This window comes from Giraffa tippelskirchi, chromosome 8 (assembly GCF_054371585.1).
Source record: "Giraffa tippelskirchi isolate mGirTip1 chromosome 8, T2T-mGirTip1v1.2.pri, whole genome shotgun sequence".
Classification (NCBI taxonomy): domain Eukaryota; kingdom Metazoa; phylum Chordata; class Mammalia; order Artiodactyla; family Giraffidae; genus Giraffa; species Giraffa tippelskirchi.
In genome coordinates, this window is record NC_137282.1 from 141,716,449 (window position 1) to 141,743,982 (window position 27,534).

General features: G+C 46.1%; 1 protein-coding gene and 1 pseudogene across 2 annotated transcripts; both read right to left on the reverse strand.

Annotated features, from left to right (window-relative positions):
* Nucleotides 1-5,363: 5,363 nt before the first annotated feature.
* LOC145519023 (pleckstrin homology domain-containing family A member 1-like) lies at nt 5,364-7,226 on the reverse strand (annotated as a pseudogene). Its single transcript, XR_014063490.1, has 3 exons — nt 6,651-7,226; nt 5,738-6,422; nt 5,364-5,669 (listed from the first exon to the last, which is right to left on the reverse strand). The product of XR_014063490.1 is annotated as a pleckstrin homology domain-containing family A member 1-like (transcript).
* LOC145519024 (butyrophilin subfamily 1 member A1-like) lies at nt 7,226-18,507 on the reverse strand. Its single transcript, XM_081524269.1, has 6 exons — nt 18,105-18,507; nt 14,199-14,480; nt 13,882-14,082; nt 12,255-12,281; nt 9,074-9,100; nt 7,226-8,665 (listed from the first exon to the last, which is right to left on the reverse strand). The coding sequence occupies exons 1-6, from the start codon at nt 18,505-18,507 to the stop codon at nt 7,995-7,997; spliced, it is 1,611 nt and encodes a 536-aa protein (XP_081380395.1). The 3' UTR covers nt 7,226-7,994.
* Nucleotides 18,508-27,534: the final 9,027 nt, after the last annotated feature.

Sequence of the window (27,534 nt, forward strand, 5' to 3'; positions counted from 1 at the left end):
TCAAAACCACAATGAGGTACTATTTCATGCCCGTCAGAATGGCTGCTATCCAAAAGTCTACAAGCAATAAATGCTAGAGAGGGTGTGGAGAAAAGGGAACCCTCTTACACTGTTGGTGGGAATGCAAACTAGTACAGCCACTATGGAGAACAGTGTGGAGATTCCTCAAAAAACTGGAAATAGAACTGCCATATGACCCAGCGATCCCACTGCTGGGCATACACACTGAGGAAACCAGAACTGAACGAGACACGTGTACCCCAATGTTCATTGCAGCACTGTTTATAATAGCCAGGACATGGAAGCAGCCTAGATGCCCATCAGCAGACGAATGGATAAGGAAACTGTGGTACATATACACAATGGAATATTACTCAGCCATTAAAAAAAATACATTCGCATTAGTTCTAATGAGGTGGATGAAACTGGAGCCTATTATACAGAGTGAAATAAGCCAGAAAACACCAATACAGTATACTGACACATATATATGGTATTTAGTTAATCAGTAAAGATAACGCTGTATGCAAGACATCAAAGAGACACAGATAAATAGAACAGTATTATGGACTCTATGGGAGAGGGCGAGGGTGGGATGATATGGGCGAATGGCATTGAAGCATGTAAATTATCACATGTGAAACTAATCGCCAGTACAGGTTTACACCCATGGTGGATTCATGTCAATGTATGGCAAAACAAATACTATATTGTAGTTAAAAAATAGATAAATAAACTAATTTTAAAAAAATAAAAAATAAATAATAAAAAAAAACCTCTTCCTCACTACCTTTTCTCTTCACAACTGCCCACTCACTGCCTTCTTTCCTCTGTTTCCCCATAACTGCCTTCCTTTGTCAAGGATTCTCCATCACTGCCTTCTCCTCTCCCAGTTTCCCTCTAGATATCTTTTCTATGATTCTCCCCCTCATTGCCTTCTCCCTCAAGGATTCCCTCTGCCTTCTCTTCTCACACTTTCCTCTCAGACCATCCCCTCATACATTCTCTCTTACTCCATATCCCTATGCAGTTTCCCCTTAGTTCAGCTCAGTTGCTCAGTCATGTCCGACTCTTTGTGACTCCAAGGACTGCAGCATGCCAGGCCTCCCTGTCCATCACCAAGTCCCAAAGCTTGCTCAAACTCATGTCCATTGAGTCAGTGATGCCATCCAACTATCTCATCCTCTGTTGTCCCCATCTCCTCCTGCCTTCAATCTTTCCCAGCATCAGGGTCTTTTCCAATGAGTCAGATCTTCCCATCAGGTAGTCAAAGCATTGGAGTTTCAGCTTCAGCATCAGAGCTTCCAATGAATATTCAGGACTGATCTCCTTTAGGATGGACTGGTTCTATCTCCTTGCAGTCCAAGGGACTCTCAAGAGTCTTCTCCAACACCACAGTTCAAAAGCATCAATTTTTCAGCACTTAGCTTTCTTTATAGTCAAACTCTCACATCCATACATGACTACGGCAAAAAACCATAGTTTTGACTAGACGGACCTTTGTTGGCGGAGTAATGTCTCTGCTTTTTAACATGCTGTCTAGGTTGGACATAGCTTTTCTTCCAAGAAGCCAGTGTTTCTTAATTTCATGGCTGCAGTCACCATCTGCAGTGATTTTGGAGCCCCCCAAAAATAAAGTCTGTCACTGTTTCCATTGTTTCCCCATCTATTTGCTATGAAGTGATGGGACCGGATGCCATGATCTTAGTTTTCTGAATGTTGAGTTTTAAGCCAACTTTTTCACTCTCCTCCTTCACTTTCATCAAGAAGCTCTTTAGTTCTTCTTCGCTTTCTGCCATAAGGGTGATGTCATCTGCATATCTGAGGTTATTGATATTTCTCCCAGCAATCTTAATTCCAGCTTGTGCTTCATCCACCCAGGTGTTTCTCATGATGTACTCTGCATATAAGTTAAATAAGCAGGGTGACAATATAAGCCTTCATGTACTCCTTTCCCTATTTGGAACCAGTCTGTTGTTCCATGTCAAGTTCTAACTGTTGCTTCCTGACCTGCATACAGATTTCTCAAGAGGCAGGTCAGGTGATCTGGTATTCCCATCTCTTTCAGAATTTTCCACAGTTTGTTGTGATCCACACAGTCAAAGGCTTTGGCATACTCAGTAAAGCAGAAGTAGATGTTTTTCTGGAACTCTCTTGCTTTTTTGATGAACCAATGAATGTTGGCAATTTGATCTCTAGTTCCTCTTCCTTTTCTAAATCCATCTTGAACATCTGGAAGTTCACAGTTCACATACTGTTGAAGCCTGGCTTGGAAAATTTTGAGCATTACTTTGCTAGCATGTGAGATGAGTGCAATTGTGCAGTAGTTTGAGCATTCTTTGGAATCAGAATGAAAACTGACCTTTTCCAGTCCTGTGACCACTGCTGAGTTTTCCAAATTTCCTGGCATATTGAGTGCAGCACTTTCACAGCATCATCTTTGAGGATTTGAAATAGCTCAGTTGGAATTCTATCACCTCCACTAGCTTTCTTCGTAGAGATGCTTCCTAAGGCCCACCTGACTTCGCATTCCAGGATGTCTGGCTCTAGGTTGGTGATCACACCATCATGATTATCTGGGTCGTGAAGATCTTTTCTGTATAGTTCTTCTGTGTATTCTTGCCTCCTCTTCTTAATTATCTTCTGCTTCTGTTAGGTCCATACCATTCTGTTCTTTATTGTGCCCATCTTTGCATGAAATTTTCCCTTGGTATCTCTAATATTCTTGAAGAGATCTCTAGACTTTCCCATTCTATTGTTTTCCTCTATTTCTTTGCATTGTTCACAGAGAAAGGCTTTCTTATCTCTTCTTGCTATTCTTTGGAACACTGCATTCAAATGGATATATCTTTCCTTTTCTCCTTTGTCTTTCACTTCTCTTCTATTCACAGCTATTTGTAAGGCCTCCTCATACAACCATTTTGCCTTTTTGCATTTCTTTTCCTTGGGGATGGTCTTGATCCCTGCCTCCTGCACAATGTCACAAACTTTCATCCATAGTTCTTCAGGCACTCTATCAGATCTAATCCCTTGAATCTATTTGTCACTTCCACTGTATAATCATAAGGGATTTGATTTAGGTCATACCTGAATCATCTAGAGGTTTTCCCTACTTTCTTCAATTTAAGTTGGAATTTGGCAATAAGGAGTTCATGATTTGAGCCACAGTCAGCTCCCAGTCTTGTTTTTGCTGACTGTATAGAACTTCTCCATCTTTGGCTGCAGAGAATATAATCAATCTGACTTCGCTATTGACCATCTGGTGATGTCCATGTGTAGAGTCTTCTCTTGTGTTGTTGGAAGAGGGTGTTTGCTATGACCAGTGTGTTCTCTTGGCAAAACTCTATTAGCCTTTGCCCTGCTTCCAAGGCCAAATTTGCCTGTTACTCCAGGTATTTCTTGGCTTCCTACTTTTGTATTCCAGTCCCCTATAATGAAAAGGACATCTTTTTTGGGTGTTAGTTCTAGAAGGTCTTGTAGGTCTTCATAGAACCGTTCAACTTCAGCTTCTTCAGCATTACTGGTCAGGGTATAGACTTGGATTACCGTGATATTGAATGGTTTGCCTTGGAAACAAACAGAGGTCATTCTGTCGTTTTTGAGATTGCATCCAAGTACTGCATTTTGGACTCTTTTGTTATCTATGATGGCTACTCCATTTCTTCTAAGGCATTCTTGCCCACAGTAGTAGATATAATGGTCATTTGAGTTAAATTCACTCATACCAGTCCATTTTAGTTCGCTGATTCCTAAAATGTTGACGTTCACTCTTGCCATCTCCTGTTTGACCACTTCCAATTTGCCTTGATTCATGGACATAACATTCCAGGTTCCCACGCAATATTGCTCTTTACAGCATCGGACTTTACTTCCATCACCAGTCACATCCACAACTGGGTGTTGTTTCTGATGTCATTCCCAACAGTTTTCCCTATCACAGCATTCAGTCATCATGGTACTCTCTGACTGTTCTCACTCAAAGTTTTTACTCTGCCTCCTCTCCTCAAACTTTCTCCTCAGACCCTTTCATTCTTCAAAGATTCTTCCTCACTGATTTCTCTACTCCCAGTTTCTCCTCATAATTTTTTCTTGCAAGTTTCCCTCAAGAGGCTTTTCCTCATAATTTCATTTCACCACATTTTTCCTTCATATTTTCTTTTTCACTTCATTTTCTTCTCACATGTCCCCCTCAATGTCTCCTCCTCTCACAAGTTCCTTGTCACTGACTTATGAGCTTACTTTCCCGTCAGCCTTTTTTACCTCAAAATTTGCCCCCACTGTCTTTTTTCCCTCAGTTTCTTTTCACCATCTTCTTTTCTCATATTATTCTCCTCATGTCCTGATTTTCTCACAGTTTTCTTCATTGCCAACATTCCTCATAGTTCCTCTTACAACTTTGCTGAGCTTCTATTGGAGTATACAAGGAGGGAAAATGATACTTTATATTCATCCAACAAATATTTATTAATTAGACATATATAACAGGAACTATAACCCCAGACTTTGGGGATACATGTCCCTTATGAGACTTACACTCTGGAGGAAACTCAGGCATCAATCAAGTAGTCAGGACTAACTGTAAATTGAAATAACTGCTCCAAAATTAAGAAAAGGGATTCTGTGAGACCAAATAATGAATGCATTCCATTTAGACTGGAGAGACAGCCTGAGCTCCAACTGAATGAAAAGCAAAGAACTACAGAAAGAACTCAAGATAAAAAATAAATTTGTTTAACTTATGGTTACCAAAGGGGAAACTTGGTGGGGAGGGGGGTGGCAGGAACAAATCAGGAGCTTGGGATTAACATACATCCTCTATGCAAGACACATTACTCACCTTGAGATCCAGAGCATCAAAAATGGTTGTAATTTCAAAATTGTCCACACTGTAGTATAAATTTTACAGCTCACAGACATCATGAGTTTAGATATCTTTGGCAATATTTCATTCAATAATATTAACCAATAAGAATGTGTAGAAATTTAACTTCTAATAGGAAGTCACAGTAGCATTTTTAATACAACCAAAATAATAAGCATTGTTCATGTTTTAAATTGTGAAACATTTTAATTGTCCAATTCATTAGGAAAAAATGTCACACACTTTTATCACCCCAGTGAGAACAAAGCTTCAGACAGTTGATACTGAGACACTTTGGACTTTTTTCTTTCTTTTTTTAAAAAAATTTCATTTAGCTAGGCCATTCCCTAGCTTCTTGGCTTACCAGCTTATAAACAGTACAGCAACGAGGCAGGATCGTATATGCATTAAAACCCATTTCCCCTTTATAATCTTTGGTGAGAAGACTCATGAAAGGACACTGACAGCGGATAAGGCATATCAGGCTACATGTGTTTCTACCTCACACATCACCGACCAGAAGGCTTGCATTATCCAAGTCCACAGGGTCATAATTTTGTTTCTGAGGGCCATTTTTCTTTGAGGTTTTAGCAGAGCTTGTTCTGCTACTTTGGAAGCTGGTTCTCTTAGAAAGAAAGTCTAGACCTTGAAGTCCCATGGCTTGAACTTGGCAAGAGATTCATAAAATCCTAGCTTCTCCATGGCAAAACTTGAGATCAAAGAGTAGAGTTGCTGCGAGAGGCTGTGGAATGTGGGGTGGCTGCTGCACACTGGCAGAGCAGAGAGCGTGTTTAGATTTGGAACGCTCCTGCAAAGAGGAGTGGTGGTCAGACACAGGTAATCATTAGCAATAAGGTTAGTAATTCAGTGTGAGACATTATTCTAGGGGACGCTGATCTGCCAGATCCCCGCTGTGCTACAATGGCACCTGAGGCTGCTTTAATCCCACTGTGCATTTCTTCAGGGCTATCAGCCTGCACATAGAAAGTTCCAGAGGATGTTACAATTTCAAAGAGGTTGTCTCTCATCATTATGTCACTTGGTTTACGTTCCTGGACTTTATGAACCTCTTTAAGTGGTATTACATGGAGAGGTTCCTTTTCCAGTTCAGATCTAAGGTAACCTGTTGTGTTTTTATCCAGTTGAAAATATCTTCTCTTCCAGTTTTTCATCACTGTTCCTTGTTTTACACAATATCCAGCTTTGATAACTGCACTATCTGAAGGTGGCTTAGGAGTAAATTAAGGAAGATAGATTTGTGACCGCTTCAAATTATTTCCGTCAATAGTTTTGCCACATTCATTTGCTTCCTTTTGAGTTGCAGTAATGATGACCACACTACCAACAGTGTCAGTTCTGTAAGACATTTGCTTCCTCCCACATTCACCTTGGTGACCTGTTATCAGAATGAGGCTATGAGACTGACTGCTTTGATATTGTAATTTTTATAGCTTTGTTCAACACATTTATCCATTCTACTAGGTCCTGCTGATCATTGGCTTATAGGAAGTAGTTCCTCATCCCTGCATTCATGACTTTGAAATGTGGGTAAATTAGAGAACTTCCCTGTTGCTCAGACAGTAAAGAATCCTCCTGTAATGGGGGAGAACCAGGTTGGATTCCTGGGGCAGAAAGATCCCATGTAGAAGGGAATGGCTATCCACCCACTCCAGTATTCTTGCCTGAAGAATTCCATGGCCTGAGAAACCTGGCAGGCTACAATCCATCGGATCACAAAGAGCCAGACACAACTAACACTTTCACTTTTTTTTAATGGCTCCACAATTACCGATCCAGAGGGAAGGTTCTGTGGATTATCCATGTATCATACAAAACTATCTCCTCTAGTATCCAGTATGAAGTACCTCCAAAGAAACTTCCCACTCTATTCATTTTCTTTAATGTCTGGAAAACCACAAACGCGATTCTGATGATCCATATAAGTCATTTCTAAGCTTGACCAGCACTCGTTGGTCCTTCCAGCCTCACAGCTCGCTTCAACCCGCGCCGTGCTCGCAGAACATGCCCACTAACCCTGCCCAGGCCCACGGTCCCACAGGACTGAGCTGCCTGAAGCGGCCTGTGCTTTTCCATTAACCATTACCATCGGACTTGGAAGTGCAGAGGGGCAATACAACGATAAGGGGCATACAATGACCATGGCTCCAGCTCTTGGTCGAAGCTTTTTGCAATTCACCCTGCCTCTGAAAATTCTCTTCTTCATTTACATCTTAATTCAGATAGCAGTTCTCTTATTTCCAGCTGCTGTTAACAGAAATGAAAAACCTAAATCCTTCTCCTTAACTCCCTAAATGAACACAACACAGGTTTTTTACAGGTAACAAAAATTTACTGAGATTTGGGGGAAACGGGTGTGTTTTATCCATTCCAGAATAGGAAATACAAAAAGTAAAATATTAGACTCCTTAAAACTCCATCAGCCACCCATTTCCCTGGAAATTTTTGGCTGGCCAGCTTTTCTGATTGGATAGTGTCCATCCTCCAAAATTGAACTGGGGACCAACCGTCACTCTCTGGGTTCTAGTTAACAAACTCAAATTGGATAAAGTAACACCACCAGGCTTCCCTGGTGGCTCAGCCTTAAAGAATCCATCTGCCAATGGAGGAAACCTGAGTTCAATCCTTGAGTCAGGGAGATCTCCTGGAGAAGCAAACAGCAACCCACTCCAGTATTTTTGCCTGGGAAATCCCGTGAACAGAGGAGCCTGGTGGGCTTCAGTCCATGGGGTCACAAAAGAGTCAGACACAACTTAGCAACTAAACAACAACAAAAACACGACATTAGTCTGCAGAGTAATTCAACCTCTCATCACTTAGCATATCCAAACAATATAAAAACTTCATGAAATATTTTTCATTACTAAAAGAAAAACAATGTCCCATAGTAAACTTCAGGCTACCCCCAAACCAGCTCAGAGAGTCAACTTTTGTAATCTGTTACCTGAGCACACAGCATGAACTGAAAATTCTTATAACCACAAGCCCAAGAGCCTGTCTCCAGAGCAGGAGGGCAAGACCCCCAGCCATCCAGGCTGCACCTCAGAGGCCTCTGTCACAAGGGGTCTGAAGCTCCAGGAAGAGCCACAGCGAGGGTCCAGGACAGTGACAGGCCCTATGGGGACACAGCCTCAGGGTTGCAGGGGAGCAATGGAGAATCGGCCCTGGGAGGACCATCAGCACTGGAGCCTGAGCTGAACCCCGCCCCTGGGAGGCTCACAGGCTCCTCCAGAGAAGGATTGCTAAGGGCAACAGGGAGCCCCTCAGACCCTCCCATCTTGGAGCAGATGGTGAAGGACACATCTCCTGACCTAATCATGAAATATGGAAAGAGGGTCCCAGAGAAGGAAGCCTGAGGGAAGGAGAAAATGTGGGAGCCATCAGTCATGTTGTAGAAGGAGATGTCCCCTCCCTGGTGGTCCAGGAATACCCCCACCTTAAGCCTGGGGTGTGGAGCCTGCATGCGGGATAGCAGAGTCTGAGGTACAGTACAGGCAAAATATCCTCTTTCAAATCTCCCCACAACCCAGAACCCCTTATCTGGGTTCTCTACGTACCAGTCCTTCCTGTTCACATCTTCCCTACAGACCCCCAGGGCCCACTCGCTTTGGTCTCCATTCCTAATCTCCACTTCCCAGTAACAGCGCCCTGATGTGATGCCCTCAAAGCCCAGTACACTGCAGGCATCTCCAGAGTTCACACAGAAGTCCTTCAAGGTCACATTCGTCTTTTCATGAGAGATGACAAGGTCTGAATGGGCAGATCCTGGATCCAGAGTGACAGGCCCTGCAGAGAAAGTTGTCTATCATTCAAGGTCCTCCCCTCCCCAAGAACACACAACCACCCCTCAACATGAAATCCCAGCTGCATGGGAGGGAGGCTAAGTACCCTGACAGTAGGAACTTGTGATTCAGGTCGATGGGCCTCCAAGCAGGAAAAGGACCCACGAGACTGATTTCAGGGTGAGATATGTCACAGAGTCCTTGAGGACCAGCCTGCTCTCCAAGGGCTGAAGGATGTCTATTTAGTATTCAATATCAGCCAAAGTCATCAGCCCCACCTGTGTGTGACTATTACCACCACATCCTACCCCACACTATTGATGGTGCCAGCATCTATATCACCACGGAGAACTGAAGGAGAGGCCACGGGGACAGCAGTAGGAAAATCCAGAAAAAACACAAAGTCACTCACATTCCTGAAACTCCTCCTTCCGCCAATCTACAAGGAAAACACACGTTTCATATCAGGGGTGTGTAGAGACTGTACATATCAAGGTCAGTGCTTAGTATCGTGAAGCATACTTTTGAGAGAGTTATGGGGGAAGTGTTTTGGAAATACTCAACTGATGCTTGTATTCCTTTTCACAAACACACACAGAAGCATCATGCTGCAACCTTACCATGAAGGCAAAGCCATAAATCTTAATACTGAGGAGTTGAGAGGCTTGAAATCAATCTGAACATGAAGATCATTGCCCAAACTTCACTATAAAATAACATATTCTCAAATCCTTAGCCACACATCCTTAAAACTAGGTTTTCTGGAGAAAGAATTGGGGAGATCAAAATTTCCAAGGCTCTTAAGCGATTATGAAGAGCTAATTGAATTGAGCATGCAGGTTACCTCTTAGTCAGTGGTAGAGAGAATACAACTTAGCCGAAGCAAACTCAGAGAATAACTGTAAGTCATTAGTGAAGAGAATTTGGGATACAGCATCAGAAAAATCTTGTCCAGTGAGGAGGCAATGGAGAGATTTCAAGGAAAAGAGAGAGATGTTCAAAGTGAGAAAGAAAGACATGCAGTGAGAGGAAAGATACTCATGAATTCTCTTCTGCTTTTCGCAGGATTAGTGGAACAAAAACATTTCTACCTGTAAGGGGAAAACCCAAAATATCAGATCTAGTCATCTTCCTTCTATAATTTCCCAGAGAGTTTGTAAGCTTCCAGGAGATCCACAACAAGAGGACCCCAAAGATGTCCATGTTCGAAACCTCAGAATGTGTGAATACACTGTGGTAAAGGGAACTTTACAGATGTGATTAAGAACCTTACAATGTGACCAAGGGTCAGGGAGAGATAACCCAAATACTTAGCCAAGACCTGCTGATCCTCGGCCAGCCTCAAACCAAGGATCTTAAGAACCAGATCAGACTGGTCTCCCCAGGGCAATGGCCTGATATGACTAAAGAAGAGCATAAGGACCCCTTTCCCAACTGACCCAAGGCCAAATAATTCCTTCCAACCTCCATACTCCCTTTTGGGAAAAAGAAAGGAAGCTCAACAACCAAAGCAAAGCAAAGCCTATATGTCACAAGACGCTGAAATATCTACACTGAGACAGCTGTTGCCTCCAACAGAGGGGAGACTGGGGAACAAGATTAGAACATTTATAGAAATTAGTAAATGGCTCCTTTTTTTTGCAATTTCGGGGTGTAAATTTGTGACCACCATTCCTGCTTAATACAGGTTCATGCAGAAATTGGCATTCCTTTTATTTGCCTGATGGAAATAAGATCACGTAAAGTAGCCTAACCCATGTGACCCTTTGAAAAAAATGGACTTTATGTGTTCTTCACCAAGACGCTAGTTGACCCCTAGCTATAAATTTCTATACCACAAGTGACAGAGATTAACAACAAGAAAAAGAGGGAGGAGAAAAAAGAGAGTTGGCATTTAATTGTGAGACTCCACATGCATCAAGTGTGATGCTATTCTTCACTTAATTGCTACAGCAAATCATTAATACAATTTTTTCCAGTTTTATGAATAAAAAGAGATCTGACATTTGACCACCTTCCACTTGACACTTGTCAATATGAAAATTGATTCTAGCTTAATGGAGTTTATCCTTACAAAACAGAAGGTTATACAAGATATATATTAAAACACACGCTTTTTAATCTAGTAGGTAAGGGAGAGATAGTATAAGAGGACTATCTGATCCTCATGTTTAACATAAATCCCAGGGTGAATCAGTAAGAATCCCTAAGGTGGGATCCTAAATCCTCACACATCTGGCTCCCAGGCATTTTCACCCTTGCTTTGCCCTTCTCTGTTTTTCACGATCTATATTCCTGTCTGTAAACAGAAACATTCCAATCAGGGAAAGGGTATGCTGCACAGGCCTACAGGATACAGATCAAAGCTAAAGGGTTCTCAGAACCACCTTACATTACATTAGGATGCCCCATACCACACTCCTGCCCTAACCACTACAGGAAGGTTGAGATGGTCTCATTATCAGAGGCAAACTGAATTACATGGTTACTTGAAAATGGCTTAAAAACAAATATGCCTTTACTGAAATTTATTAAAGAGATATCAAGGAGTTGACCACACTTTATGCACCCAAATAACTTGCACACCTTCGTGTGCTACCCAACAAACCACCACGGCTGTGACTTGTGGTCTCTCTTGCACCACTACAAGCCATTCCATCTCTGTAAGACAAATCTCAGACACGGCCCTTCCTCCTCATCTCCTCCTCTCTTCTTCCTTCTGGTCTTGTCTTCCCTGATTTGCTTCCCACCATTTCTCTGTGAAATGATTTTGTCTCCTCTACATTTCTTCTTTCCCCAGTCTTCATCCATGGCCCCTAATAAACCCAACCAATAATGAACCCATCAGCAAATACAGAATTCTCTGAAAAGGAAGATCATGGTTGTTACATTTTTGTCCCTGTCACACAAACATATACAGAAGATTTTGAATAGAATTTAAGAACTTTCAAGGACCCTCACCCAAGGAGCCCATAAACGTCCCATAGTTTTTGGACCCCAGATTCAGAATACCTGCTCTACAGCAACTAATTCCTCAGCAACCAAGAGGCTTGGAGGATGAAACCCAGCCTGGACACAGAGGCAGAGCATGAGGACATAGAGAGAGGATCAATATCTCAGAGGACCAGGAGAAAACGGGGCAAACAAAACTAGAGTCAAAAAGGGAAGGAATTTTGAAGCAAGACGGATCAGGAATCAAAGGCCCCCTTGGGAAGAACTGAGTCCTAAGTAGGCAAGCATGACTTCTGAAATCTTCCAGAGATGAGCGATTCCTGATCCACACAGTCATTCCCTGCTGCCGTCCCTCCTCACCACTGACCCCTCCACTGTCACTGTCACAAAGAGAAGTACCAGTTGCACCAGTTGTTTGGGGAGGGTGCTGCTAACCCTGACAGTGCCCTGCAGTAAAGGACGGGCAGGATGGAGGCAGATCTGTGTTCCGAGGAGGAGTCCCTGCAGTCTCCAGATGGAGGCTACAAAGGTGACAAGAAGACCAAGAATACCTACCCCACCCTGGGGTGGGGTCGCCTCATGGAAAAGGGGTCAGAGTCCAGGTTGGGGAGGGGAGGCCACAGGAACTCAGATCCACTTACCTGCAAACAGCTGGGCCTTCCTCCAGGCTGAAAGGGAACACACTCTGGTGAGACCTCAGCCAGAAGAAACCTGCTCCGTGTGAATCCACTGGCTGTTGCCTCCCCTCTGCTCGGCAGGTGAGACCACAGAAGGGGAGAGGCTGGAGAGGAGGTGACCTCCTGCCATGTGCAGACAGCCAGTGTGGTGGGGAATCCCCTGGAGCACAGGTCAGGTGGCCTGTGCACATTCCATACTGACTTCCACCACTGTCCCACTGCTGTGTGTGACGTTTGGCAAGTCACTTAGCTGTTCTTGCCTCAAAACCCTCAAAAATTCTGATTCTCTCTACATTCACTTTTGCTACTAAGGGTCAAAAATTCTACTATGTGTGAAAACATTTTAGGGAGTAAAATATAAATTATTATATAATTTTAAGAAAGCATTATCATATTCAGTTTTTCTCCTGGAAGAAATACATTTGGGAAATAACTTGACGTGGGAACTATTTTAAGAAGTGAGATGAGCTCTGGGTAAAAGTGGCTAATCTTTCTCAGATGAAATATTTCTAGAGATAAACACTATTCAGGGGTATTGACAGCTCATTCCATGGCATTTCTGTGCATGGTCACCTCAATTCTGCCCCATAACTTTTTGATCATCACCCAAAGAAACTAGAGGGAATGGACTCCTTCGACGGTGTTTTGGGATGGAGACAGGAGGTCACACTCCTAAACTTAATCAAGCTGGTTATTTGTATAGCTCCTTTAATGAAATCTCACAGCACATGACTTTTGCTTCTGGGCACTGACTGAAAACCAGATGCACAGGAGGATAGCAAACTATTAATATGGTGGGCCAGTCAGGGTTAGAATAAGACCCAGGGTCATCATTACACCCAGGATCCCAAGAAATGGGAGGGAACCAGCCGTCCAGACCTGGGAGAGCCTAAGCATGGGTTCTGCCTCCTAGAAGCTTCCACGTCTGTCCCAGGGAAGCGGGTCCACATTTCTATGCCTAGACAGAATGGAGGAGAGGGACGCCTTGGCACAGGTAGGACAGGAAACCCAAGGACACCAGAGAGTCACTCACCAGCCAGGTAGGCGGATTTCCTCCTCTCTGAAAGGCAAAACACAGGAAACAGATGAGCTAAGAACCAGACTGTCCCCTATGAAGGGGATGCAGAGAGCTCAAGAGGAAAAGCAGAACTTACCAAGTTCTTCCTGAAGTTCAGCTGAAAGAGAGAGAGAAAAAAAAAAAAAACAGCATGAACTCCAATCTCTAAGAAAAAGAATCCACAAAATACCACCTCTCTGTGTGTAACCTCTGGAGAAGATGTTCCAACTACAGACCCATTGGAGCCTCCACGGCTCCAGCTGTCCACCCAGGTCTCCCCAGCCACCTGCTCTGAACTGGGATTTCCCCAGAGCCCTTTACCCAGGCCCTGTGGTCAGTTCCTCCCTCTCAGCACCAGCTGCCACATTCAGACCCATTGGAGCCTCCACGGCTCCAGCTGTCCACCCAGGTCTCCGCAGCCACCTCCTCTGGACTGGGATTTCCCCAGAGCCCTGGACTCAGGCCCTGTGGTCAGTTCCTCCCTCTCAGCACCAGCTGCCACATTCACCAGCCTTGACCCCTGTCCTGCCTTACCTACGTCCTTCAGAACCTTCTCCTTTGTCTGACGGTCCTGCTCTCTAGTCTGGCACAGAGTCTCCTTTTCTCGCATCTCCTGCACCTTCATGGAATGTTCTCTCTGGGTGTAACATCCAGCCCCAAGGAGCAAGATCGCCAGCACAGTCAGGCTCACCGAGAAAGCCACCTTCCAGGGAGAGGCCTGGGGGAAGAAGGGCTCTGCAGCCCAGCCAGACACCCCGTCAGGGCCCCTACCCAGGACAGCCCAGCCCGGAACACCCAGGAACACCCGGCCCCCTCCTCCAGCCCTGCTGGAAGCCAGGAGCACCTCTGACCTGGGATGAAAATGGCCATGGCCTTCTCCTGGCCCAGGACAGGGTTGAGGATGGAGCAGGTCACGTTCCCCACAGAGCTGTCTCTCACCACCAGAGCCGCCTCCACGCTGAACAGCCCTTCAGCATCCTGGGCGTGGGCCTCGGAGAACGCCAGGAACTTCTCTCCACTGAGGTCTCTCCACTGCACCTGGGGCTTCGGGAACCACCCCGAGACCATGCACACCACGCGGACCCCATCTTCCTCAGGCCCTGTGATGCGCACCTGAGGGGCAGAGCCCACACCTGCAGGAGACAAGATGTAGAGCCCAGGGACCAAGCAGTGCCTATGTGTGCACAACTCTAGGGGGCGCCCTGTACTTGGCATTATGGGGGCTCCGGGGACAGTCTGCTCCCACAGGGAGCAAGGAGGCGGCCCTGCCTCAGGGAACAGAAGGAAGAAGCATGGGGACCATGGGCTCAGAGCGCTAAGTCCCTTCTCCCCAGCCATGCAGTTGGAAGGGCTGCTGCCATGTAAACCGGGGGAGGAATGTGGTCCCAGGTCCACCCTTATCCTCAACTTTCCTCAAGTCACACTCTCTCCCTGGGCGTCTGCTTCCACACCCACTGCCTCTCTTTGTAAATCACCACCAAAATTAGGTCATCTAACAACCCTGTATCCTGAACTTCTCTTCCTTTTATCCACAGGTTTACCTTTACCCAGATTCCTCACATATACTTCCAACTCATAATTCTAGAAATGAATATGTGATTTGGCTCCATCCGTGATGGATTCTGCATAAAAATATTACCAACTCTTCACTCCTCTTTATATCCAGCTCCCTGTCTGCTACAGTTTTTGGTGCTTCCACACTCTGCCTCTGGGCCAATCCTGTGACTCAACTAGCCAATAAGAGATTAGGTCATGTGACTAGGTTGTAAAGTCCTTGTGTCATTGGGCTGCTCTCCACCAGGGGGAGGACATGTTTGCTCTAGTGCAGCCTTTCCTGCTGAAACTTTCCTAGATCAATCAATAGCCAGTTAAACAAACCCATATGAACAGACCCAGCAAAGGTTCTTATGTGACCTCCTCAGCTGACTGTAATGGCAAATAAGAATTAAAAATAACAGGCTTCATTCTCCCTGTTGAAAATAAGGGAAGAGATTCCCCTTCCCTGTTTTTCTTAGAATATTTACTGGAGAAAACCTGTAATTGTATGTATTTTCTACCCAGTTTTAAATGTATATAAATCCTTTTTGAGAACTAGATAAGAATTTTGACCCAGGAATGTCTTTCACTAGGACCTAGGAGCCATCCGTCAATATAAGGTTCAAGGGAAACAGCACCCCACTTTCCCTTTCCCTGTGGGAGGGTAGGAGCCCAACTTCAGCCGTCACCAAGCTACAAGGTGTAAAAATACCTCCTGTCATAAAAACATAAGAATTTGTTTTTCCTCTGGCTTAAACCAATTAGCTAACATAGATGGTCACCTCAATTACTAGGAAAATTTAGAGTGAACTGTGTGACAGATGGTGCTATCAAGTCCTCCAACATGAGGGATAGTTATTGTTCATCTTAAAAACAAGTATATAATGGGTTGTATCTGCCTGGCTTTATAAAAGGGGGGAGATATCTTTCTGTCTTTGCAATCTCTTAGTAGATTGCCTGTGATGTCTATCACATTCTGGTTTAATGCCCATTCAGTAATAAAACTGTGTTCTTTCTCTACTAACTGTGAAGATGATTTCTGGTTTGGGAGATTTTGTTTTTGTTTTGTACCCAACATGACCAAAGAGGTATGAATAAACCCAGATAAGATTAGTCAAATACAGCCCAGACCAGCTGTACTCCCTTCATGCCCAAATTAAATAAATGGTTATTGTTATATGCCACTGTGATCTTTGTGACTGTTTATTACACAGCATTATCTTGACAACAGATAACTAACATATGTAAAGCAAAGAATCTTGCCCACCATCCAATTCTACAAGAATCAAGTCATTAACCACTCAGTCACTCACTGACAGTACACTCTGAAAGGAATTCAGGGTGAAAATAGGGCAAGACACTCTGTGCTTTGGAAAAACAGGCCCCTTAGATACTTAGAGATGTCTCAGGAAAAAAAATATTTAATGAACCTAGATTCTTGCATCTTCCTAGAAAAGTGCTAATATTATTAACTGAGATATCTGATCCTTGTGACAAACAGTAATCTTTTACCGAAGTGTATGCTGGACTTCTGGGCTTCCCCAGTGGCTCAGCAGTAAAGAATCTACCTGCAATGCAGGAGCAACAGGAGACTCAGGTTCAATCCATGGGTTGGGAAGATCCCCTGGAGGAGGAAATGGCAACCCACTGCAGTATTCTTACCTGGAGATTCCCATGGCCAGAGGAGCCTGGTAGGCTATAAGTTCATGGGGTTGCAGAGTCGGACACGACTGAAGCCACTTAGCATACTAAGCATGCTTGACCGCACCTGTTCCCTAGCCAAAATCCTGTATAAACTGGCTTCTCCCCCTACCTCATTGGAGCAGTTCTCAGAGCTACTGAGAAGCTATTTCTTGGATTATATACCCCTCAGTAAGACCCTGAATAAAACACAGCTCACAGTTCTTAAGTTGTGTGTTTTTCTTCAATCAACACATATAATTTTCAATATTCTTACCACTAAGCAACAAATAGCCAATGCAAAACCCTCAGAGTTTCTGCAGTCTCCTCTTTCCCCCAAACTCTGTGTCCCCAAATCCACTCACTCAGCTTGCTCTACTTTCTAAATATCACAGATATCTGATCCCCTCGTCCCTCTATGTGATCCCATTGCCTCTTCTGGGGATCATCCTGTGACCCTGTGACCCTCATAACTACATCCATGCCTTCAGCCTGGCTCACCTTTCATCCACCCTCTTCATAGCTGACCAAAGAAATGTCCCAGGAACTGCTCTGTTTAAAATTTCCTCAGTGGTGCATCAACACCCATAGCACAGCATGCAGTCTTCTACAACCTAGCATCTACCTTGCCCCTCAAATTCCTCTCCTCTTCCCCCCAGCTTCCACTGTCTGTGCCCCTCAGGGACCACACATTGCAGCCCCAAGGACTCTGGTTAACTGCTAGCAACTGCAATCACCACACTCTATCTCCTCTCTTCTCTCTTCCTCTCCTTTCTTCTCCTCTCCCCTGACTTCTCATGTTCCAGTCCCTCAAACTCAAGGGCTCTTTGCAGCCTCATCCAGTGAACGCAGGCGACTCTTTCAGTGTATATTACCTGCGAAATTCTCCTGACCACCAGAGAGAGCATTAATCAATCCCTTCTCTGTGCACCCCATGCCAAGAACATATCTTTATTCAATTGTTGTCATCTCTTACCACCCTCCATTTACTCATCTTATCAACCATGAGGGCTTCCTGCTCCAGCCACTCCTCCTCCAGCCACACTCCTACCTCAGGGTTTCACACCAGGTGTTTCCTCTGCTGGGAACTCTGGTCCCACATATATCTACATGGCTAAATCCATACTTCCTTTGAGCTTCTGCTCAAATTGTCAAAAAATCCCAGCCTGAGGCCCCACATAACACAAGCCCACCCCACCCCCATCCTACTCCCCTTCCACTGTTATATTTGCCATTTTATCATAAGTATTAATACTTACCACCTCCTAATTTCCTCTATAACCTATTTATCAAAGTATTTATGTATTGCCTCTAGAATATAAACTCCACAGAACAGGGAACATTGTTTGGTTCATTGATGTATACCAGGTGCCCAGAACAGGATGTGACATAGAGTAGGGTTTCAATACGTTTGTACCAAATAATGGAATGAGTGGATGAGCCTCCTGTTCCATATCTATAAAATGAGGGATTGATTGCCATTATCCCTGAAGTTCCTCCCAACTCCAACACTCCAGGATTAAAAATGTCAAGTCACCAACCTGCCACCTTCAGCTCCAAACTAGCCTCTTCATAGAAGCCTCCCTTTCTGAAGAAGCAGGTGTACAGCCCATTGTCAGAAACACGGACATTCTGGATATGCACGGCAGCTTCTCCCTGGTTGAGGAGGTCCCTCACCAGCGAGGTCCGCCTTGCGTAAGGAGCCATCTGCTCCTCTTTCTGCTCGAGTCGATCTTGGTAGATGAACACGGCTTCTGAAAACTTGGAGCGGAACCACCTCAGCTCCATGTCTTCGGCACTCATGGCTGGAGATACACGACAGGGTAGCAGGACTTCCCCGCCCAGCACTGCCACAATGGGATCCGGGGGGGCCACCACGATGAACTCCTCTGTGGACACAGACACAGGAGTGAGAGAGGAGGAAACATGGAGGGCAGAACACATGCTCAGTCTGATGGAAAGACCCGGGCAGGCTGGGGACAGGTGTTGGGTGGGATGAACCCTGACCTGATAGGTTGGGCTGTGATGACTCTGAATTTGAGCTAGTCTGATGATAATTTTGTGACCCAGAAAATATGTCAAAAAGAGTCCCTCATCCATCTGTGTTGCTGTCTTCACACCTTTCCGTGAAAAATTCTAACTCAATGGTTTCCACCTTCAGCATGCAGCAAAATCAGCAAGAGGGCTTATAAAACCACAATGTTGGGCCACTTCCCCCAGAGATTCAGTAAGGTCTGGGGTGGGCCGAGGATGTGCAATTCTAAACAATTCCCACAAGATGCTGGTGCTGATGTTCCAGGAGGGGGCTCACTTTGAGAAGCACAGCTTTATCCTGCCCCTCTTGGGCAGGACTGAACCCTGACCAAAGAGAATACCTGTGGTCAAAGTCAAAATTCCTTGATCATTCAGTCACATCCTATTGTAGCCACACTATTCTATTCCAAAGCTAAATTTATCTGTGTTCATGACTCTCTCTGGCTCAAATGTGTGCTAAAAACTTGACACAAATACTGTTTCCATTAAAAGCCTACCTTCACTTTTTTCACCCACAAGTGCCCATATTCACCCCACTGACATCTTCTCAGAGCCCTTGGCCTTCTGAGGCCTGGAGAATGGGCCACAATCTGACCCTTGTGCAGGACAGCCCTGTTGAATCTACAAAGAATGACTTCTCAGCTCCTGAGCTGCTCAGAGTTGATCTGAGTCACCATGGTCTCTCACCTGGAGGACAACAGTACACTGGCCTCCCTGGGTCTCCTCTCCTCACTCCCAAGTCTGCAGCTCTTTCCACCTGTAAACCATGTCCCTACTCTACCCAAAGATTTGCTGAGTCTCCTCAGTCCCTTCAGTGGACCAAAGTCCCGATGGGGATGACATCCAGGGCTTCTGGACCCAAGCTACTACTTCTCACCCTCTCCTTCACTTTGCTCTAGCCAAGACTTGCCTCCACAGTCCCTTGAACATTCCAGGCCCACAGGAAGCTTTGCACTGGCTGTTCTCTCTTGCAGAAGCCATCCTTCCACCGGAACCCTCACAGGCTCACGCACTTCTCCAGGTTTTATTCTTATCTCACTGTCTCACTGAACACGTCACTGAACAGCGCTGCCCACTTCGCACCTCCGCATGCCTGACTGCCCTCTACCCCATGCTGCTTCACTGCTTCTCCTCTCATTGCTTGTAAAAAACTATTCATTATACTGCTTTCATGCATTTATTGTTCATGGCTCCCTGCTACATTGTAAGATTTTACAAAGACACGAATCTGCCTGGTTTGTTTATAAAAAGCACCCACCACATGTTCAACATTCTGTAAATATATGAGAAATGGAAAAAAAATAACTAATGAATATGTTAAGTAAAATAAAGATACTACACAAAAAAATGAGGTGAAAGATATTGTCACATATGTCATAGTTTAATTTTTAAAACATCATAAACACCTCATTGGATAACTATCAAGGCATTTTGATACTGCCTTGGGGCTTAAAGACTTATAAAGCTTATAGTCTTTATACTGAGGCTTAGTGAAGTCGCTCAATCGTGTCCGACCATTTGCGACCCCATGGAATGTAGCCTACCACACTCTTCCGTCCACGGGATTTTCCCAGGCAAGAGTACTGGAGTGAGCTGCCATTTCCTTCTCCAGAGGATCTTCCCGACCCAGGGATCAAACCCAGGTCCCCCGCATTGTAGGCAGACACTTTACCATCTGAGCTACCAGGCTTAAAGACTCTCAAAAATTGAATGAAAATTACTGGTTTGGGGAACATCATAATTTTTCTAGAGAAAGGACTTCTCAAATAGCAACCCACTCCTGATGGAGAGAACCAGCCCAGCTCCCAGGAATCCACACAGGAAGAGGGGTGGGGTACACTCACGTGCGAAACCCCCAGTGGGCAGCTGCGTGAAGAGGAGCAGAGAGGTGAGATGGCAGAGCACAGAGCCGTGGGAGAAGTCCTCCATCTCCTCAGAGCTGGGGAGACACAGGGAGGGAGGCAGGGCTGGCCCAGAGCTCAGGGACCCCGGTGGGGAGGAGGGCTCAGGGCCAGAAACAGTCCTGCACAAGCAGAGCCCCCCACTGGATCCCTGTGCTGATGAAGTGCTGGGCTCCCCACAACTCTGACACCCAGAAATCACTGATCCTGGGCTCCTCCCAGCCCTGTAGGAGCCTCTATGGGGCTGCACAACCACAGGGTTTGCTTGGGAAAAATGCCCTCCTTCCCTTCCCACCCCAATGGCACCCACAGCCCAGCCCACTCTGCCCAGACCACCAGGTGCTTCCTTTCCCAGCACCGGGGCCCCCAAGCTGGGACCATCCTGCATCTCCTCATTATTCACACCCACCAGCGACGCCTGTCCACCAGAGACCCAGACAGAGACCCAGGTTCAGCTCCTCACTGTGAAGTACAGGCCAGCTCCCACTTGGGGCCCCACAAACATCCTTCCTCCTCAAGGGGACTGTGGGTCCATCAGAGGCACCGTGTGCTGCTTTTGCTGCTGCGTAGTTCACCTGGATTTCAGCCCCACCCAGCCTTTCCTGCAGGACCAAGGACATGGCCCGCTCCCAGGTGCCCAGTCAGTCCCCACAGACAGCTTGATCCTCATCCGCACTGTCTTTAAAGAAGATTCCTGCATTGGGGTTGGACATCTCAGTGGAAACAGAGCAGCCAAGAAGAAAAAATGAGTTCTCATCAGAGAAAAGACCCCAAATGACTTCCTGTCAAAGTAGGGGAGGAGGCAGCTTAGGGTCCTGGGAAGGACAGACTCTGGAGGCAGAGTGCTGAGTCCTCCCCCAAGGCTGAGCCCCTGTCTGTGTGATGACCTTAGTCAAGCTTCTTAATCTTCTGTGCCTGTTTCTTCATCAACAAATTGGGGATATTAACAGCAACTAGATCCCAAAGTTTTCATGAGAATCACATGAATTAGAGTCACTACAGGGAATTAGAACAGCAGCAGATGCTATAGCAATCACACTGAAACAAATGAGTGAAGGTACACCCCTCACCGTGGTGGTCCTGGGTCTCCCTAGAGCCACTCCACCATCCAGCACCACCCACCCTGCCCCCAGCCCGACCACCTGCTCAGCCTCCTCCTCACACCCTGCTGCTCCCTGCTTGCTCTTCTTGTCCACAAGTGTCTTCAAAACCCACTTACCTGCTCTGAAAGGCCGGGATTTCAGAAGTGTCTCTAAACTCAGCAGCATGAGAAGGTTCGGGACCCTGGCAGACCCCAAATCTGCCCTCAGAATTTGCACCTGAAGTTAGTCACTCAGAGCTCCAAACCTGATCCAGATCCAAGTCTGAGTTCCTCATGTCTGGGGGCAGGTGGTCTCAGGAGAGTGGAAAAGCAGCAGAGCCCGGCCCAGGGGTGTCTGCCGAGACCAGACTGTAGGACCCTCGGAAACGATCCTGGACAGCTCAGTCCACCTTCTCTGGTTCCTTCACTATTGGAAAGTGAAACCTGGAAAAAGCAGTCCCAGCAGACTCTGCCCTGCCCTCTGAGTAGTCACCCAGTTATCAAGAAGAAAACAGCCTGATCGGAGCAGCAACAGAGAGTGGATTCAAGCAGAGCTGAAACCACCCTGAGGGGGACAGATAGACACACAGACTCAATAACCATAATCGACAAGTGCTACACTCCAGGCTGTACATGTGTGCTCAGTCACTCAGTTGTGTCTGACTCTTTGCGACCCCATGGACTGTAGCCTCTCAGCCTCCTCTGTTCATGGAATTTTCCAGGCAAGAATACTGGAGTGGGTTGCCATTTCCTACACCAGGAGATCTTCCCAACCATGCAATCAAACCCACATCACTTGGGTCTCCTGCATTGGCAGGCAGATTCTTTACTACTTGTCACCTGGGAAGCCATACTCCAGGTTGGCAGCCTTCTAACCTCGGAAGTGGGGACTGTGTGCAGCACACAGTCTGCACAGACTAACATCTAGCCCTCGCCTGGTTCCATGTCGGCTAGTAAAGTGCACAGGGCACAGCCCCCAGCGTGGCTGCTTTCTTTTCTTCCCCAGCAGATGACCCAGGAACTCCCACAACCTGGCCCCCCAGGGGCTAACCCCCAGGCTTCAGTTTTCAGGATTAACTCCAGAACCTGGCTGAATGGACAGTGCCCTAAGGCTTGTTAAGATTGTGTATCATCCACAGCTTGGGTACAGCCATTCAGACCCCCTTTCTGCCAGGCCCAATGAACACCAGGAAAGGCCTGATTCTCTGGTCTCAAAAAAAAAAAAAAAAAAACCAACAGGACTGGCTCTTCCTCTCCAGCTCATCCCTTCCTGAATTTTCCTTACCAAGTAAAGGTCACCTGTGCTCACCCAGTTTTCTCTGCCGGAAACTTGAAAGGCAACTTTCACATCGCACTCTCCCATGAAATGTGCTTCCAAAACATTCAAGATTTTTCACAAATTCATGTTAATGGCCATCACATACTCTTATTTCTCTGCTGACACAAACAGTTTTCCTCGTGGGTCTCCCTCCCCAACTCCAGCCTCACTCTGCAAGGGACCCCTCTGCTTCAACCTCTCCTCCTTGGCTCCAAGGCCTCCAACTTCCTGTTTGACCTCATCCCATGCTTCTCTCAGTTGCCCCCTTACTGGTCTCACCAGCTACTGGATGATCCTGCCCTTCCCCTCCTCCCCCACATTCCTCACTGTCCACTGTACAGCTCCCACCTCAATGACCTTGCTCAAGGCACGCTTTGCTGACCTCCTGACCTCCATTACACAAGCCTTTTGGGGTTTTGGTGGCACCCTGTCTCCTCCACAGCCCTGATCTGTGTTCACCTGAGGAATGTCGAGGGAATCCAGGAGAGGAGGCACTCTTTCCCAGCATGTAGGAAACACTCCATAAACACTGGTTGAGCTGACTGGCAGGAGTCTCTTCAGCAGCACATGGGCTACTCAGCCTCGTCCAATTTCACAGAACATTCTAGTCCACCGAGAAACAGGAAGACTGCTAACTCTAACTAATAGAGTCAGCCTCTGGAAGGCTACAACAGCCCCACCATCTGCCCATCTCTGCTTTCCTGTCTACCCCAGACATAAAGACTTCACTAGTTACAGCCATGGACTGGCAACACCAGGTTCAATCACCTCTAATGCTCCCTCAGGGCTTCCCTGGTAACTCAGACGGTAAAGAGTCTGCCTGCAGGGTGGTAGGCTGTGTTCAGATCCCCTGAAGGAGAGCATGGCGGCGCACTCCAGTATTCTTGCCTGGAGAATCCCATGGACAGAGGAGCCTGGCAGGCTACAGCCCATGGGGTCACAAAACACAAGCACAATGCTCCCTCAAGCCTGCCCAGTGTCACAGTATCAGTGGTTCAGGTCTGAAGTGACTTGGGCTAGTGTCTCTCCCTCCTCACCGCTACCTGGTGGTTGTCACTATTATCTTCATTCTACAGATGAGAAAACCAAACCTCACAGATTCACAACCACACACTCGGCAAATCTCTCTCAGCCTGTGTTCACTCTGGGTTGTTCCGAATGACCCATTATATTTGTCTCCACAGAGTAAGGACCGGCGGACCCACAAAGCCACAAATTGTTGATTTGTGCCCAGAAGTCTGGTCTGAGATGTTACAGCTCTGGGCAAACCCAGAGTGTCAGAGTGTACCTGAACACATCCCACTTTATCTTCCCCAAAAGGTCCACTCCCTCTAATATCCACCTGGACTCAGGAATATTTGGAATATTTATATTAACCCCAGGAAATCTAATGAGACAAGTTCAAAAATTAGTGTCCAGAGCCCCCCTAATCTCTATGCCCCACTTACATCACCAATCCCTTCACCACAAGGAGACGTTTTGAGGTCTCAGAAACATTAGAGGAATTTTATGACAACCATATTTTATTGAATACCTCCTATGTGCCAAGAACCAAGCCACACAAATTCCATTTATGCTACTTCGTTGTCACACGTGCAGACAGACATGAAATAAGACATGAGTGCTGCCATCGAGGACACTTAGTCCAAATCCCTCACAGAGGAGGGAGGGGTTAGAGCTGCAGGGAGACTGCCCCCTGAGGTCCTCCCCAGCCCTCAAACCCAGCCCAGCCCAGCCCCAGCTCCACACAACTCCACAGGAAGCAGGAGCAAGCAGGGACCTTGGACTCAGACATGCCCCAAGATGATCTGACCAGAAAGCTTATCTCAACCTGAATGCTAGCCCTTTGAGTCCGTACTGGGAGGAAAGAGGCGGGAATGACAAAGTACAAGAAAGATTTTTCTGGAAGTACACTGGAAGGACACTTGAACACACTGGCAAGGTGGACAAAACAGCCAACTTCACCGACCTCCCCCCCACCCACCCCCAGGCATCAGGGTCATGTGCCACCTGCTTCTTGCTCACTGGCCACAAATGACTTTTCGTCCTCAAAATATAAATTATCCTAATGCTAATAGGGTTAATATTTAACAGTCATAGTATCCCTTATCTTTAATTTGCTTCAAGAGCTTTCGAAACAGTTTCAGAAAAACTTCTAATCCATAAAACCATAGTGATATAAAATGAATTGTGACTTTTAAAATGTTACAGTAGATGAAAAGAATTAAACTCCTGTTTTAAGTAATATGCAATCTGGTAAAGCTTATTGTCCTTGACATTGTTAAGTTGAATGGTTCACTAGATTAATTTATACTGTAGACAAAGTTTAAACAATTCCTTTGATAGTTATTTTTAGAAAGACACACACACACACACTCCAGAGGCAATGATTTTATTTCAATCTTAAAAAGTTTCTTTTGTTCTCTAACCATGATATCCTGGCTGGTGGGCAAAGTCTATGGAAGCCTGCTGGGCAGAGCCCAAGGGCACACTGGGAGCCATGACCTTCCTCTGAACCTGCACTTCCATCCCTTGGCTGAGGAAGGAGAGGCCCTCCCACCACAGGCTGTCATCGCCAAAACTGGAATATTCAGCAAAGGGGGCTCAGGACACCCTTAGGCCCCTCGGTGCTTCCCAAAAGTGGGTGCTGTCCGGCCCACCCAGAGGTCAGCTGCAGAGTCCACCCGGTCCATGGCACTGACTCCATCACTCTCTGAGTAGACAATAAACTCTAATTCCGAAGTCTGAGATTCCTTCCAAGAACATGAAAAGGCATCACTCCCACCCAAACCCTGAAATTGTTGTTGTTGATCAGTCCCCAAGTTGTGTCCGACTCTTTGTGATATCTAAAGGTAAAGGAGGGAGACTGAGGAGTCACACAGGCTGACAGAAAATATAATATGCTTTATTTCACCAGTAAAAGATTATGATACCAGATAGGACCTCATAGGATTCCTGGGCACAAAAGCCTTTCTGTGCCCCAAATTTCTCTGATTACAGAAAATAGAATTCATTCAACCTCCAGACCTTCCCTGAGTCCAACAGGCAGGTTCAAGTGGTTGTTAATTAAGGAAGGGAGGGGATGTGAGATAAGAGATGAACAGTCAAGAGATACAGTAATGCAGCCTTGGGGCAAGGTCTGATTCCCCATCAAAGGAAACACAAAAAATACCTTTGCGTTATTTTGGAGATACTGAAACCCTCACCAGGGGGAGAAGTTAGCATTTAACAAGGATGGTATGCCGACCACAAGCACAGAGACCCCAGATCAGTTGGAACCAGAAGGTTGGTGATGCTGACTCCCACTCACCTCACCACCAACCCATCAGAAGAATCTCCGCGAGCTGATCATGCTTTTTTTGAAAGCATTACTATAGAACTCCTCACTACCCTCTTCAGGGAGGATCACACGGTTTTGAGGGCATTAGTCCACTGTGGCCGCCTTTGCCTGACAAAGCATAAAGCTACTATTTTCTACTTCACCCAACACTCTGTTTCCAAGATTTAATACAGTGTCAGGGTACAAAGGCTAGATTCAGGTTCAATTGTAAGGTTCTAAAGGGAAAGAAGGCAGACAGAAAGAGAGTGTAGGAAAGGAAAGTGCAGGGGAAAAGGAAGTAAAAAGGGAGGGAGGGAAGGAGAAAGGGAGAGAAGAAAAGGACAAAAAGGAAGGGGTAGGACCCCCCCTACATTTACCCTGGCAAATGTGGGACCAGACACCAGAATGGACACGTCTGCCCAGAGTGTCTCATGCATGTCCCCAGTCACTGAGATGTCAGAGTATGATTTACAATGTGAGTGTTTGTACTGCCCACATGGCAGTGACCTGTGTATGTGCCCTGAGTATAGGACCTGAGTATACGTCCACTCAGTGACCTGGGAAGTATTTACTCACTCTCCCAATCCCATAGTTCAGGTCCATCCATGGCCAAGGGTTAGTCAGGCAAGTCCTGCTCAGAGGGATTTGAGTACCAACATCTGAGAACCACTTGAAGTTCTGACACTTTGGCCTCCATCCATGAGAGAATCAGAGAAGAGAGGTCTGGGGCAGGAAAGGCAGGAGAGGCCTGAAAGGCTGGCCCTATTTGGGGAAACATAATGACTGAAAACCACCCACTCTGGCCAGGCACGCTAGTAACCATTTGCATGAATTGTTTTATGACAGGAGGTCCTGGTAAGGAACATGGAATTAATAGGCCACCACCAACCACAAGAGTTTAGGAAAGGTCAAAAGTTGACACACGTGTCCAACTACCTCCCAGAATCCTTCTTGCTGGCTGAGCAATGCGTGCGCCACCAGGAAGGACTCTGAATCAGGATGATTGGCCAAAGACAACCTGGAAACTAATCCCATCCCCATAAAACCCGAGACTGCCAGCCCGTGGCAGAGCAGTTCTCCTGGGTTTCCTTACCCTACTGCTCTCCACTGGGGTGCCCTTTTCCAATAAAATCTCTTGCTTTGTCAGCATGTGTGTTTCCTCAGACAATTCATTTCCGAGTGTTAGATAAGAGCCCATTTTCGGGCCCTGGAAGGGGTCCCTCTTCCTGCAACAGTTCTAACAGTCCCTAGGATGCCCACCCTGTTCCTTCATGTCAGGAGACTTGTCTCCACAAGCTGAGCTGTGGGCTAAAGCCCT